The sequence below is a fragment of the Equus asinus genome, chromosome 22 (genome assembly GCF_041296235.1).
Source record: "Equus asinus isolate D_3611 breed Donkey chromosome 22, EquAss-T2T_v2, whole genome shotgun sequence".
Lineage (NCBI taxonomy): Eukaryota > Metazoa > Chordata > Mammalia > Perissodactyla > Equidae > Equus > Equus asinus.
In genome coordinates this window covers 32,253,548-32,270,428 of record NC_091811.1, presented here as the reverse complement: position 1 = coordinate 32,270,428, position 16,881 = coordinate 32,253,548, and the positions used below count along the sequence as shown (strand labels likewise).

General features: G+C 35.9%; 1 protein-coding gene across 15 annotated transcripts in view; it reads left to right on the top strand.

Annotated features, from left to right (window-relative positions):
- The window catches only part of ABCC9 (ATP binding cassette subfamily C member 9), a 123,483-nt gene that overhangs the window by 21,012 nt on the left and 85,590 nt on the right, over nucleotides 1-16,881 (top strand). For all 15 annotated transcript variants that reach the window (XM_014832427.3, XM_070493959.1, XM_070493961.1 and 12 more), the window contains 8 exons: nucleotides 730-972; nucleotides 2,874-3,068; nucleotides 4,997-5,149; nucleotides 5,923-6,078; nucleotides 8,012-8,146; nucleotides 9,943-10,105; nucleotides 14,150-14,190; nucleotides 15,115-15,257. In XM_014832427.3, the coding sequence (XP_014687913.1) occupies nucleotides 730-972; nucleotides 2,874-3,068; nucleotides 4,997-5,149; nucleotides 5,923-6,078; nucleotides 8,012-8,146; nucleotides 9,943-10,105; nucleotides 14,150-14,190; nucleotides 15,115-15,257 (1,229 nt within the window). The remainder of the gene's footprint in view (nucleotides 1-729; nucleotides 973-2,873; nucleotides 3,069-4,996; nucleotides 5,150-5,922; nucleotides 6,079-8,011; nucleotides 8,147-9,942; nucleotides 10,106-14,149; nucleotides 14,191-15,114; nucleotides 15,258-16,881) is intronic.

Below are 16,881 nucleotides of genomic sequence, written 5' to 3'. Positions count from 1 at the left end.
TGCAAAGCAAACCTGAGTTAATCAAACTATGTATTCTCAGAAATTTTGAACTAAAAAGGAAATAATCTCATCCAGCTTGCTCATTTCACTGGTAAGAAACTTCTGTAGAGGTCACTGTAGCCGTATATCCAAAGTTACATGGTCAAGAGTTGTACTTCGTATTTGATAACAAATGTATTGTACTTTTTCGCCACATGATGCTGTCAGTTATGTTGTGTGACATACTAGTGACTGATTTTTCACTGTTCATTTTCTATCAGAGCACTTTGAATTTGCTCTGAAGGGCAAAGATACATGCTACAATGAGTAGTGGAGAACAGTCACTTAACATCAGCCCGACAACACATTAACAGAAAGTGACTCAACAATGGTGTTGATAACAAGTTTTAAAAATCTAAGTAATATAAAAATCTTCATTTAGTTGACTCTATCACAGGATATCACAAAAGATTGATTTTTAGTAAGTAACTTTTAAAGGGATAACTCATTTTTCGGAATTGGCCCCAAGTGGATTAAATGTGAAATTCTGGAATTTAACTAGTTAATCTAGTTAATTAGTTAATCTGGTCACAACAAAAGGGGAAATATTTCAAAGAGGAATGGAAAGAGGTATGAAAATATAAATTTTGGGTTCCTGAAATGAAAGGTAGAGAAATTTAACATTTCGTTTTTAATATCTGGAAAAAGAATTAGGTTAATTTCTATTCTGTGGAATGTTTCTTTCCATAGAGGTATGTATTCTTCATGAATCCTCAGAAAGTAAAGCCTCCTGAAGACCTCCAGGACCTGGGTGTGAGATTTCTTCAACCATTTGTGAATTTACTGTCAAAAGCAACGTACTGGTGGATGAACACGCTTATCATATCCGCTCATAAAAAGCCTATTGATCTGAAGGCAATTGGAAAATTACCAATAGCAATGAGGGCAGTAACAAACTATGTGTGCCTGAAAGAGGCATATGAAGAACAAAAGGTAATTTAGTATCTGTTTTTCGTATCCATCATTGTAGTGAATGGGCCTGTTAAGTATAGAGACACTAAGCTTAAATAATGTCTATGGTTAAGGAAGAGCAGATTTTCTCTATCTGTCTTTCCCAATAGTTTTGAGTCATGTTAATTGGGCTGCTGAGGAAACAGAAGAGCCAATGAAATATAGTTTTGTTGTGTTAGTTGCACAGTCAATACACGAAGAGGGCTAGAGAGAACACTGCCTTTTCTCTGGGACCAAGGAGAAAGTAAGAATTCAGTTCAGTGATTATGTGTGTCTAATCTTTGTTTCCATGTATAGCTTTGTTACCATGTAATAGAATATTAATAATTCATGGAAATTTTTATTAAATCTTTTTTAGGTATCTTGCCAATAACTTTATTTAAGGGAAAATATATCATATCCATCAATAACTACCTTTAAGCAACTAAAATCCTTAAATTAATTATTAACTAAAATTTGGACTCTATTTCAAGCTTAGGAAACTAAATTAAATAAAAGGGGGTCATCTACCTACTGAATGTATCATCTTATATATCTACCAAAATTGATTTCTCCTGGTACTTCCTTTGAGTATTTATAATTGCTTTAAAATTTTTAAATATGAGAATCTTTAGATATTTTCAGTTTGTCTTGTTATCATTGTGAATGGTCATGTATGCTATCCACATTAGTAGGTGTATTTTATAAGCAATCATCTACAAATATTCTTGTCATTAAAAATACGCGTATTTATAACAACATTGGAAGAGAGCAGGGTATGGTGAATCAGTTAAAGAGTTTTCGGCTGTTCTGAATTGAGATCAACAAAGCATTTATGGTAAATGATGAAAATGACCTCTGTTTTGTGTCAAAAAAAGAGTGTTATGAAATTAATATTGCAGGAAATGGTTACTACAAATGAACCTGAGTCATCTCTCTGGTTTCACCTCTGGGAAAAGTATTGCATAATATTTTTTAAGCTTCTCTGCTGAAGTAGAGATTAACAGTATAGCCTAAGCACAGCTTAAGTTTTCTGAGTGCTCTTTGTAACACAAATTAGCTTGAACTTGGTGTGTTAATATCTTTTATCAATAGACTTTGAAAAATAATCCAGTTATTCATCTAACAGGGAGTTGAATATGAATCACAATTGAACTCGATTGCATTGGACTGGCTTCTTTGCCACAATGAAAGAACTTTCTCCACTTCCTCTCCAAGACCTAATCGTGATGATTGTTCAGACCTTAAAATCTTTTCAACAGATGACTGTAGATGTGTGAAACCATGAATTGGCTTAAGCATATATGCCGCTTTTCATTCTGCGTTCCCTTGAGGAATAATTAGGAAACACAAATCTAACATAGGTTTAAAAACTATTAACTACCGTTCATGGCGATGGGAAATACCTGGAGGAGAAACAATTTGAAGTTGTGATGACCTGTTTTGTTTCACTTGTAGTAATTTGATAGATGACTCTCTTATGATCTAATAACTCCAGAAATCTTGACTAATCTGTCAATAACCTTGATCCTTGTACCTTACTATCGCCTTTTCCTTACAATATTTGGTGATATTTGTAACAGATTTATACTTTCTAAATCAAAAGGGATTAAAATGAATTCGGTCTTAAGAATTTTGGGTCATCCTTTGACAAGTAAAAATAATATGAAGTCTTTGAAACACTGGCCTGGTTACTTTTCATTCTCTCTAGTTCATTAAAATGCTTTCAGTAGCTACTGTTTGCATAGAATGCAAGGATACAGAATTATACATCCTATACTGAAAGGGACTCATTAACATTTATTTATAAACTTTTAAAATAGCAGAAGGAATTTCCATAGTTGCTGAGATTAATTGCTGCTCTAGTCATTTTATTTTGGTTCGTCTGTTCTTTTTCCTTTCAGAAAAAAGTAGCAGATTATCCAAATCGGACTCCATCTATATGGCTAGCAATGTACAGAGCTTTTGGGCGACCAATTCTCCTTAGTAGCACATTTCGTTACCTTGCTGACTTACTGGGTTTTGCTGGACCTCTCTGCATTTCTGGAATAGTTCAGCGTGTGAATGAAACCCAGAATGGGACAAATAACACAACAGGAGTAAGTTTGTGGTGTTTTTGAAGAGAAACATATTATTGGCAGATTTCATTGTAGTTACTTTTTATTAACTCAGTTTTATGAGTAGTTCAAACAGGCTTATTTACAGAGAATTGAGTGTTTTTTTAAAAAAAGAAAACAGTTTTCCTTGTAGAGAAAATTACGTGTTTATGTATTCATTGAATGGATGTGGCCAATAGCATTATTTCTCAGATTCAGAGCCTATGAACATTAATAAACATCTACTGTGTGCCGGAAACTATGCTTGGAAATTTCACATTGATTATTTTATTTGGTCTTTATAGCAATCCTTTAAAGAGTTTCAAGCATGAGTACATGAGAGGTGGCTGAGTCATCTTTTTAGAGGCCTGTGACCGATGATGTTATCACATGATTTTTAATCTATATACGTCTCCTTTTTTATATGATAAACGCTATAACCCTGTTTCCCAGTGAGCAGGGAAAGTCACATTCTGATATTTTTATTAGATATTATGGTACTATTTGGCAGCTACATAGTATAAGATATTTGCTATTATAAATTTTTAATCATATGTTTTCTGCTCTTAAGAAAGTCTGCATCATGAACGTCCTAGTTTCTTCCTAAGAGTTGATTTCCCTAGTTTCGTGGGTAGAAACCCTAGTCTAGTTGCATCATTTTTCCTTTTCTGTGCTCTCAATCCGATTTCCTGTCCTCTTTTCTTTACCTTTTAATTTTAGGTCTTATTTGCCTCAGTGAAGGTTTTTCTGGTTGTCCTAGTTGAAATTTGACTCTCCTTGGCACTCCCCTACCACGCTGTTTACTTCACGTTGGCACCTCCTATGAATGCTATTTATAATGAAGTGTGTTATTCATGGATATGCTTATCTTTCTAAGCTGTGAGCTCCTTCAACAGAATAGCTGTGGACAGTTCATATTTGTTGGCACAGTGCTTAGTCCGGTCCCTTTCCTATGTTAGTGCTCTATTTTTATTGGGGTGAAGCAGATATTTTCACCATTAAATGTACTTTTGTGATGTTTTGTCCCCAGTTGCCTAATTACACACAGATATCTAAATTCTACATAGAATTCTGTCATCCTTCTGCCTTACTCATGTTAACCATGTTTTTCTGAGAAGGAACAGAACTCATGCATTTGTATGTATCCCCGTGAAACTAGAGGTAGAGACCAGAAGTAGAATTTAGTGGATCTAAGTCATAAAAAATGAGTGGCCAAATTGACATGATTTGCTTATTCAAGTGGTACCTTTCCCTCACTTCTAGCAATCAAGTTACCATATGCTATTGTTACAAACAAAAAGCGATCAATTTTGTGTATCCTATGATGACTGCAGTCGTTTTCCTACTAAAACAGTTTTTCATTAGTTGTATTTGTCACTGAAAGTATCATGTGGGCAAAATCAATAGCCAAATTAGGTATTTTATAATTTATAATTTGTTTCATTAATATAAATTAAGATCTGAAACTCAGAAAAAGTCAACTGTGTAGAATTATTTTAAATGAATAAGGCTACAGAAATTGTGTTTTTTCCCGTTGGTCTTGCTGACTGACAATCAGTCAGTTTTGTAGGTTCTGCTTCTAAACTATAGTTGAAACCAACTTCTATCTTCATTTGCTACTTTGCGTTTAGGTAAAGTAGAATAATCTTTGCGGAAAATCTACTCAAATCTTTTCTTAAATTAAATTGTACCCTTTCTACAGTCAGGCATTTCCAGCAATCTTAATGATCAATTTGGGATTTTATGCGCTGTATCTGTGGACATTATGAGGAAAAGCCAAAATTGCCTTGCTGTGGCTCACTGCACTACTGTGTTATCAAGACATTGAGTTTTTATATTTAAAAACCATGTAATGCTTAATAAATGCAAACTGTACACCCAATATATGAAAAGTCTGGTCTTAACATATGTCTTTTTTCTTTTGGGACAAGACTTCAGAAACCCTCTCATCAAAGGAATTTCTTGAAAATTCTTATGTTCTAGCAGTTCTTCTCTTCTTGGCTCTCATTCTGCAAAGGACATTTTTACAGGCTTCTTACTATGTAACCATAGAGACTGGCATTAACCTCCGTGGAGCTCTCCTGGTACGTCCAAGCTTTGAACGATCTTTGTTTCTTTTCTTTTTTTTTCTTTTTGAGGAAGATTAGCCCTGAGCTAGCATCCACTGCCAATCCTCCTCTTTTTGCTGAGGAAGACTGGCTCTGAGCTAAATCTGTGCCCATCTTCCTCTACTTTATGTGTGGGATGCCTGCCACAACATGGCTTGCCAAGCGGGCCATGTCCACATCCAGGATCCGAACCAGTAAACCCTGCTCTGGGCCGCTGGAGTGAACCGTGCACACTTAACCACTGGGCCACTGGGCCAGCCCCTGATCTTTGTTTCTTGAAAATGCCATATACCATCCAGTGACAGGAATGGTAGTGGCTTCAGTCTGGTTTTTCATTCGGTTTTCACTTTGATGTTCTGACATCAACACTTCTAGGATCTACTTAATAAAAGAAACTCAGAGCTAATTAGTAAACCCATTGAATTAAAAATAACTGTTATAATAATGTAGTAAGAAAAATATTTTGAAATCTTGCATTTACTTATCTCTGTTTCCATTTGTTCTAGAGCTTATATTTAAATTTGAATATATCTTTTGATTCTATTGCCAGAAAAAATAAGTTTGTATTTAGCTGACGATTGAAAATAACTATGCTAGAATGAAAATAGTGGTTGACTTAAGAAGATAGCATTCTAGGGTTTCTTTTTCAGAAATGTTTAAAATGCTGTTTTTCCAATAAACACAAATAAGCATAGTGTGAATTATTAAGTTTAGAGCTTTAAGTTCTGTTTTTTTTTTTTTTTTTGCAGGCCATGATATACAATAAAATCCTTAGGCTCTCTACATCTAATCTATCCATGGGTGAGATGACCCTGGGACAGATCAATAACTTGGTTGCTATTGAGACCAATCAACTTATGTGGTTCTTGTTCCTGTGTCCCAACCTATGGGCTATGCCTGTTCAGGTAGGTCAATATGAGTAAGATTCTCTTTTGCAGAGGAAATAAAACAAAGGAACGGAAGAGATTTAGCTTAGTAAAGGGTAAACTTTCTGAATGTGTGAATGTTATTATACCCTTTGTGTAGACAAGAGACTCAAAAATGCTATGATCTAGGTTAAGAAAGTGGGGTTTGGAATGATACTGCTTGGGTTCACATCTCTGCTCTACTCCTTGTTTGCACAAGTGCTTAATCCTTCAAAACATTAGTTTCCTTAACTTTAAAATGAAAATGATAATAGTGTCTGCCTCGTAGTTGTTGGAATTGTCAAGATTAAATACATTAATATGTGTAAAGCGTTTAGCACAGTGCCTAGCATTTTGTGGGCACTCAGTAATTGCTAGTTGTTATTATTATTGCGCAAATTCATAAAGTCAAAGAGCCAAGGTTTGACTCCTTTTGTTTTGACAAGCTCTCTCATAACATTTCCAAACTAGAGCAATTGCTTTAATCCATTCCATAGTTTCAATAGCTGGTATACTATAAAATGTCAAACCTTATAAGATGGTAGGAATGCTGACAAGCTGGAAGAGTAGCTATTTTCTAAGGAAAATAACATTTTAGGAAAGACGGGTTTTTTTCCCCCTCATTGGGTAAAAATGGCGAAAGAAATGTCTCCAGATTTTTCCTCTATGTAATGCTGAATATTTTAAATTATCTTGAGTTTTGCACCCTGTAGATGGAGCTTAAACTGTAGATCTCATCTTGTTCGATGCAGTCTGTCACCTGTGTGCCTGTGTAGCACGTTTATTAAAGTGCATATAATAATAAAGAAGATGTGGTCATTTTAAAACTTACTGTTCGCCTTTTCATTTTTTAATGGAAATTCAGTGAAATAAGAGTGTTTATCAAGTGCTTGGCACAAAGTAAAATTTAAAATTTACTTTGTCTTGTTTTATCAAAATGTATGTATACACAGGTGAACTAAGTTGCTTGCCTACAGGGTATAATTTAAAGTGCACTGAAAATTCCAGACTGCTTCTGAATGACTGCATCATGGGCAACCTTAAGGAAATTTTCATTCTGATTGGAATTCCCAAAGAGCCTAATTGGTTAGGCAGTGAGCATGCATCTTCGCTTCCAGAAGGCCACTATTAAGCTGTTGTCATTGGCATATAGGCATGGGTTCAGTGCTTTCACTGCATGGATACAGTTTATTAGTTGACGTTTTGAACCATGATGAGCTGACCTACTGGAGAAAAATTTTTCAGGGAGAGAAGATAGCAGGGTTAAAGCCTGAGTTTTCAAAAGAAGAGAAGAAAGGGTAGAGAAGCATGGGGAGGCGTAAGTGGTTCAGCCTTGGGTTTGAGAAATAGATTTAACAAGGAAAGTGAAATGAGATGGAGAACCAACTTTGGCTTCTTCACAGTTTTAGTTAAGCCTAGGCTTCTTGTCATTAAGTGACTTCTGGAGTCATTGAGGAGGTGAGGAGCTCAGATCATTCTTTAAGTCCACAAACAACCATCCTGTACTCATATTATGGTGCTACCCTCTACTTTCCATCGTCCTTGCCTTGAAGTGCTAGTATAATTCCAAGAAAATATGGAATGTCAGATTTATGGTGGGTGAGAAGCTTTTTCAAGAAAAATTTCATGTCCTTTTAAAAATTTGAAGACTACTTTGGAAGGTGAAAAGCATCATAGGGCCACTCTGCAACTTCATGCAATAAATTGGTTTGACACCAGTTGTACAGATCATCGTACTCAAAATAAATTCCTACTACATAGCCTTCTCCAAATAAATCATGGTAAAACCCAACTGTCACAGTTGAGTTGACTTTCAAATAAACTTAATATAATAATTAAGAAATACTACATTTTCACTAAAAAATATTTCCTTTCATTCAGTGGTCCCCACACCCCCATTCATTTTCCCTTTTCCATGTGTTTTCCTTCCTAGATCATAATGGGAGTGATTCTACTCTATAATTTACTTGGATCGAGCGCATTGGTTGGTGCAGCTGTCATTGTGCTCCTGGCGCCAATTCAGTACTTCATCGCTACGAAGTTGGCAGAGGCTCAGAAGAGTACTCTTGTAAGTAACATCTTTTGGAAACCTTATTAGGAAAATCTAGTAATGCTGTTTTCTTTAAAGTATGGGAAATGAATACATACCATTCAGGACTATTTGGAAATCATTATATTTCATTTCATGTCTTAGGTAGCGAAATGTGTACTTTCTGTGTTGCAAAACAAGTTTTAAAAAAGGATCTGAAATCTGAGACTCAATGAGCTTAGACCCACAATGCCAGAACACAGTTCCTGATGTTTTTAATTGCCATGAGGTGATGGGGCTTGCATCTTCTCCTAGATCACTTGCCTAGAGAATACACTTACTTGTCCTTTCAGGCCATTGGGTGTTGATTATTGACATGGGAGAAAGAGATCAAGGAACAAATAAAGAGTCAAGTTTGGTGCTTCTGAAATTGAGTTTCCCTAGGTTTGAATCAAACCATGTGATGATCTATGGAGTTACACTGAAATGTTTCTGTGGCAGCTGCCCTGGCTAAACATGTTCATGGTCAACTTGGCAAGCAAGAAAAAGCCCAATTATTGACCCTTTCTGGCTTTAATTTGCCATGAAATCATTTTATTTGAGCAAGAATTGGCTTCTTTTACAGAAATGTTTGCAAATAATAAAATTGTTGACAGCATGTTTAAAAATAAAGTTTGATTAAATATGAGCAAAGCTGTTTGTAAATCAGCCGTGAAATGTAGAGATGCTGCCACTGATGGAATTGTTTCCCAAGTTGGTGTTTCTGCTGGGACAAGCAAGTTGCATGTCACGCACATGGTTTTTATCACTTGTTTTTCTGCTGCTTCTGGTAAGGTTACTCATTATTTCTGTCTGAGCCATCTACCCTCTTTACTCCAGGACGTAACTACGGAAAGGTGTGGAAGAGGGGAACGAATGGAGAGCCGACTATCCTCAAGCATCTGTCTTTCACTTAGCCATTCATACTGTGTTCGTCCACTCATTTAACAATCATTTGATAGGCCTCTAAGACCCTGAAGAAGCAAAAAGATGAATAAAACACAGGCCTTTTGCTATTTTTGCTTCCTCCCAGCTGCCTTTTGCCACTCTACTGCTCCTTTTGATAGTTCACAGGTCATATTGTACCTTACTAGTAATTCTAGTGTAATTGTTGGTTGAGGAAGCTGAAACAGTTGACTAAATTGAGGCTTTTGAATCAGCTACAAATTTCTCTGCAGTTAATTCAAGTTGTTAATAATCTGTGAATCTAATTTACACCTTAACCAAGAGCTTACAAAGAAGTATGTAGCAATCCCTTGAAGTTAAAGATAATGGACTTGGTTTCAATAAGTGTGTTATGAAGATGCGATATGAACACACACAACATTGTACCCTCACAATCCCAAATACGAAGCAAGCTAACTTTTCTTAAGTTCATTGTTTCTCTTCTCTGTGTGATAGTGCTGAGGGGAGAATAAAAAATGATTTAAATAATAGAAGGAGCCATTGGAAGTCTCTTTATCATGTCCCTAAATTTACATCTGTATTATTTGCAGATGTTATTCAAGGAGATCATGTGAAACTTAAGAAACTGCTTTTATTTAAACCAAAGCAACAGAGATATAAAAGTTTTTAGGTGGAAAGAAATTTGAGGCCATCTCATTCAACTCTCTATTTTAAAGTTGGAGGCAGAAGCACGGAGAGTTTAACTGCTTCTCCTGGGACTCTCACAGCCATAATTAGTGGCAGAGCCAGGCAGCAATCAAGATCTCCTCAACCCCTGTCTATTACATGGTCCCGCCACTCTGATTCACTTGGATGCAACTTCCCTTGTTTTTCATTCCTTTTTCTAATAGGATTATTCCACTGAGAGACTGAAGAAAACAAATGAAATATTGAAAGGCATCAAACTTCTAAAGTTGTATGCTTGGGAGCACATTTTCTGCAAAAGTGTGGAAGAAACAAGAATGAAAGAATTATCCAGCCTCAAAACCTTTGCACTTTATACATCACTCTCCAGTAAGTTGCTATTGCTTGAAGGCCCACCAAAAAAATATATGGTCTATTCAGTTTAGCTTGTGATCATTGAGACATTCTAGTCAACAGAAAAAGCCCACTTATTTTCTACATATGTACTGTATGTACCTATACCCACTAGCCACATGTAGCTATTTAAATTTAAATTAAAGAGCAGAGTTAAGCACAGGCTAAGAGTCGAATAGACCTGAATTTGATTCTTTACAAGTTGTATGCCTTGCCGTGTTACTTTACATCTGAAATCCTTGGTTTCTTCATCTGTAAAATGGGGTTGGTGATGATAGTAGTAGCTGTCTTTGAAACCCTCTTACCAGTTATGATTGGGATGGATACTGGGTCTTCAGTAAAAATTTGTTTATTTAAATTGATTGGACTGTATTACTGTTGACCTTCTTATCTCCAAAGATCCTTAAAAATTATCTGCAGTTGATTACCTGTCTCTTTGGGAGCTTATGATATTTTATTTTCTTGAAGACTGTGCTTGAAATGCCATTTTTGATAATTAAGGAGCAGAAATGTCAATGTTTCCAAGTGAAAGAAGCCAAACTACATTCACATTAAACTCTCTTGTCTATTATGTTTTCAAGAACTTTTAAATACAGAGCACTTTTATCCTCAACTGTGTTTGTGTGTGTGTGTGTGTGTGGTGAGGAAGACAGGCCCTGAGCTAACATCTGTTGCCAATCTTCCTCCTTTTGCTTGAGGAAGACTGTTGCTGAGCTAACATCTGTGCCAATCTTCCTCTATTTTGTATGTAGGATGCGACCACAGCATGGCTGATGAGCAGTGTGTAGGTCCATGCTTGACAGCCAAACCCACGAACCCTGGGCCGCCATAGGAGAGCATGCCAACTTAACCACTACACCACTGGGCCAGCCCCCTCAACTCTAATTTTTAAAAAACAATTGTTACAAGAATATTTTTTTCACAAAGAGTGACACTGAGTACTCTCAAGAATAGTGAGTTTATGTTAGTAAAATTCTTACAAACTTAGCCAAACTACTCCCACTAATATTTGACTGGTTTATGTGTCAGTTTTGCTCATCTCTATTGTTCCCAGGGCTTTTTATAATTTCAAGTTTTGGAGATTTGTGTATTGTTTCCTCTTGAATTCTAAACTACTTTAGTTCTTAGAGATTATAAAGACTTCTTTTGTGAAATAGATTTAGAGAAAATATTTGGTCTTATAACTCATTTATTCTAGCCCTAATGCTTGATGCATTAGAAATGAAATGGGAAGGAGACTTATCTGCCAGCTGAGCGCCCCTACTAATATGGTGTCTAAATGCTAGAAGACGGAATGATGGATAACCACTTGCTTATACAATAATACTCTAAACTGGTGGCCCCTACAATGTATTCCTTTTTGCAGTGCACTGAAATTCTCATGGGGAAGATGGCTGCAGCCAGAAATAATGATGATGATAATAATAATAACAAAAATATATTGAGATACTCAGCCATTTATTGCCATAAGTGGCTTTACATCTATCATCTAATGAGATAATCTTCACAACAGCCCAATGATTTAGATTCTGTTATTAACTTCATTTTGGAAATTATAATGGAGATAGAGAGAGCTTAAGTAACTTGAACTTGCCCCCAGTCATCCAGCTGCTAAATGGCAGATGTGGGTTGTTAACCTAGTCTGTCTGTCTCCAGACATGAGATTTGGGTTGGTTTTTGAAAGTCAGATACAAGAGGAGAGAGGACAAAAGAGGCCATACTAGGGGAGAGAAACAAGAAGTCGTGAAGGTAAAAATGCATAATCATATATTTATGATAGGCAGCAGGAATTCTTGAATCAATGGTGTAAAGTTCCAGTTAGCCCACTTCCAAGTTTTATGATTTGGTTAAGTACAGTGTTCTTGGTGGTTAAGAGCTTGAACTATGCGAGTTGAATAGACCTGACTATAAATCTCAACTTTGCCACTTCATAGTGGCATGACCTTGACCAAGTTATTTGTGTTCTCCAAACCTCAACTTCTTCATCTGTAACATGGGATAGTAATAATATCTACCATGTAAGATTGTAGTAATGACTAAAATAGATAATGAATTCTACAGATGTTGATTGAGTTGTTGCTTGACTCTATCCCGGGCACTGTGTTAAGTGCTTCATACTCATTATCTCATATAAAGCACGTGGCTAAGGGTCTAGTATTCAATAACCTCCCTCTCTCAGTTTCCTCATCAGGAAGCTGGCATGTATTAAGAGTACCTTGGGGAGGCAAATAAGATAATGTATGTATAGTGTTTTGAAAAGCACCTGAAACATAAAAGTGCTCCATCAATGGTATCTGAAAATATTGAAAAGCAAAAACAGGACAAATCCTAGTAGAATTGAAGAGCCATCTCTCCTTTTATGAATCAGTCTTCTTGGCACTTGAGATAATATCTGGGGGGGAAAGAAATTCTGTTAAATAATTGCCAATGGTCCTGTGCTGTCTGTGGATTTAATTCATTGGTAAAAGGCAAAAAGATACTATTTTATTTTTGTCTCTTCACTTTGATAGTTTCATATGGAGAAGTGGTAAGAACAGGAAGCTTTTGACAGAAGTCTCTGGGTTTTAATCCAAGCTCTGTCACTTCCTAGTGTGGAATCTTGCATGCTACTCATCCTTTCTAAGCTATTTCCTCATTATTGGGTGAGGTAGTTGGAGTCATTAAATATGAGAGTGTATGTAAAAGTACTCCCATCATACCACAATAATTGTGAGTTGTTGAGTAGTAGAGAGCAAAGTGGTGTTGAGCACTGTCTGAGGAGCTAGACTGCGTGGGTCTGAATCCCAGCCGTGTGACTTGAGCTTGTCATTTTCATCTCTATAATGGGGTAGGAGGAGTACCTGCTGCCTGTACCTGGTGCAGAGTGCCATACAAAAGGTTTTTAATGAAAGAGCAGTTGTTCTCACTCTTCCTCATCAGAAGGAGATTACTTATTTAAAGACGCAGAATATAAAAATGAATTATAAATAATGATGCGAGGGAAAAGAAAGAAATACACTTAGAAAAAAGGGTGATAATAGCCAGAGAAAGAAGATGAAGACAGAAACGTGGCTCCTCATCTGTGCTGTTATGAAGCTCGGAGCTGTGTTTGGATTCTTGGTACTGTACAAGAGTTCAGATTTGATAACTAAGCCATGTCAGATCCTGCAAAAACATAAGCTGATGCTGGGTACAGTGGGAAGGATAGTTCATGGGAGCAAGTCATGAGCACTGATGACGATTCTTGGATGGACTGTCTCCTGCGTGTCAAGATAACTAGGTTCTCTCACTCTGCCATTGCCTGGCTCCGTTACCAACCATTCGCTTAATCTTTTAGTCCTCAGTCCCTAAAATTCTATGGTTTATGAAAAATATAGCTACAAGTCATCAACTTGGCTTTTTTAAAACTGTGACTTCCAAATGCTAGTATTTTAGCCTAAAATATGAGTTTTTCTTGTTCCACTTATGCATATCATGCTTATCAAATGATAATGCAATATATTCCTGGAGACACATTTAAACAAGCAGAGGATCCAGGATATGAAGTTATTTTATTAAGCAAAAGGTCTGTAAGTTATTAATATTAATGTCACTGTTGGAAAGAGAACTTGAAGTGATGTCAAATTCTTGTTTTTAGTCTGTAATAACCCAGTTTTCATATATTTAACTTAGTTTAGTGGACAAAACAAAATATAGATTGTAAAAACTCGAAAGAATGCAAAAAAGAATTTAAAAAATTCTAATAATTTGCATCATTAAAGGATTATTTTATCTGAGTTTTGCTGTTTGTAACATTTCACAAAAACAGTAATCTTGCAGTAAAGAGAAACATTTTCTGCTTAAGACTAATGTGTGGGAGCTCATACAACTGCGATAAGGAAATACCAACTGGGAAATGTTTGTGGACTCCAGACAAAATGTTATTTAATGCACTTGGTCCTTTTCTTCAAGGAAAGTTAAAGTAATAATAGATGATTAATTAAAGTTACTGAAAATGTTTCACAGTTCAATGTAACTAATGTATTTGATTTCTTTCCACAGTCTTCATGAACGCAGCAATTCCCATAGCAGCTGTTCTTGCTGTAAGACATTTTTTCTTGCTTTTAGAAATGGAACTAAGACAGTGTTTAGAAATGATCTATGAAAGGAATGTGCGGGTGGTAATATATGTTACCTCACCTCTGCCAGTTTTTCTCTTTGCAGACCCCACTGCAATAGTTCTAATCTGGGTTTTCTTAACTATGGCGCTATGAGCATTTTGGCTCAGTGATTCTTTGTTATAAGAGCCTGTCCCCTGCATTAGGATGTTTAGCAGCATTCCCTGGCTTATTAGATGCCATTAGCACCTCCAGTCATGACAATCAAAAATATCTCCAGACTTGCCAAATGTGCCGTGGGGAGCAAAATTAACAGTAGTCGGGAACTAACTGTTCTAATCTCCGTGACCGGGGTTCCTGGACATTCTTACGGCAAGATGATGCTACATCAACAACCAGAAAATGTTATATAATTGCATTACATTTCAAACTCAAATGACAAACCCCAGAACTAGTATTATATTTAAAATGTAATTAAGTCTCCCTTGGACACTTGTGTTGGCAATTGTAGTAAAAATCCCCAATAGGGACCCTAAAACAATGGAACGTTCTCTTTTTATCTTAGAAAATTTAGTATTTGTTGGAAAGAGCCTGACTGATTGTTAAGAACTCAGAGTTCTCCTCATAGTTATTCCCTCTACTCAGTAATTTGACAGAAGTCAGTTTCCTAATCTGTGAATAGAATCTATTCTGTCCTCACAAGTTTATGCTAGGACGATATGTAAACCATGAAGTACTCTACCAACACCAAGTATGATTTTTCTTAAGGGGTAATTTGGATGAAGTAATTGTTTTCATAGTTGCGATGGACATATTGGCATAGCAGAATATGTTAGGTTTGTAAAATTGAGTGTAAGCATTTGTGAAACTTTCTCCAGCTTTCTCTAAAGAAATCCTTTCTTTGCACAGACATTTGTGACCCATGCGTATGCTAGCGGGAACAATCTAAAACCTGCAGAGGCCTTTGCTTCACTGTCTCTCTTTCATATCCTCGTCACTCCACTGTTCCTGCTCTCCACGGTGGTCAGATTTGCGGTCAAAGCCATCATAAGGTAGGCACTGGAATGCCTGAAATTCTTTCTTTGATTTTAGAAATAGTATATACTCATGGTAGTAAATTAGAAAAGGTGTAAACAAGAACATTAAAATCACTGCCCAGAGAGAACCATTGTTAAAATTTTGGTATGCTACCTTTAAGTCTTTTATAATTATTCTAAAATGAAAATAATAATTATTATTCTAAAATAAAATTTTTGAATGTATGTAGCTTTTGTCTCCTATTTTGTGTATTGTTTTTATTATTTTCCCCTCATTAAGATCATAATACATAATGTTAATTGGCTGTGTGATAGTCCATTCTTTGGAAGTACTCTGTTATTTAATGATTACATCTTTATTGGACATTTAATGTTTGTACTTTCTACCTCACATAAATAATATAAATAACATTGAGATAAACATCTTTATCTTTAAATTGTCCTCTGATTATTTTCTTAAGTCAGATTTCTAGAAGTGGGGATGCTAGTTCTAATGGTATGCACATTTTTAAGGTCCTCGATGAATATGGCTGTGTTGCTTTCCATTGAAAGAATGGTAGGTCAAAGGTGTACAAATTTTTAAGATTTTTTAAATGAGTACAACCATAATATTTTCCAGTGAAGCTGTCCTAGTTTATATTTGCACCAAAAGTGACAGAGAATTGTTCCCATTAGTTCATATTTAATTTTCATTTAGTCTGGAAAAAAATTTCAGGCTCATAGTCTCTTTGCAAAACCCCTCAGTGTTTTGTTCATCTTAAATATACTTCCGTAGTGTTTATAACCAGTGCAGACTCTGTCTGAGACTGACAATTCCCCACAATGCACAGCTGTAAAAATAGATGTGATATGCTGGGCCAGCCCCAATGGCCGTAGGGGTTAAAGTTGGGTGTGCTCTGCTTTGGCAGCCTGGGTTCAGTTCCCGGGTGTGGAACCATACCACTTGTCTGTCAGTGGCCATGCTGTGGTGGTCGCTTACATTTAAAAAAAAAAAAAAAAGAGGCAGATTGGCAACAAATGTTAGCTCAGGGCACATCTTCCTAGGTAAAAAAAAAAGATGTGATATGATAATGACAATTTCCTCACCATCTTTACTTGTATTATATAATAAATATGTTACCAAACTGTATTATACTACACCGTATGTGCCATAGTCTACTGTAGCCTATACTCTATTATAAATAAGACAGTTTTAAAGCAGGATTTTGCTTTTTGCTGTAATATCTTAGAAACCTTATAAAACCTCAGCATGTTTCATAAACAGTCACTATCATATTTATATCTGGCTTTTGAAAGAAATGCCAAGATGTTGCAGCATTGAAGAAAAAGTGAGGCCTTAAGTATACAAAGCATGATGTTGCCATTCATAGTGATATAGAACATCTCTTGTAAAGTCTTTTAAAATGAGATGATTTTTCCAGTACCAATGTAGAAAACAAGTATTCAACATTCAAAGTACCAGAATTTCCAGTTTCAGGCAATAGTTTATATTGGCTAAACAATGGCTGAATACCAAATAACATTAAAATGAGTATGCATTATCTTATTATAAACCAACTTCTGCTTGGTTACAATAGCGTCATAATAAGATTTCAACCCTATTCTGTAAGATATGTCATTAATAACCAATCTGGAGCTG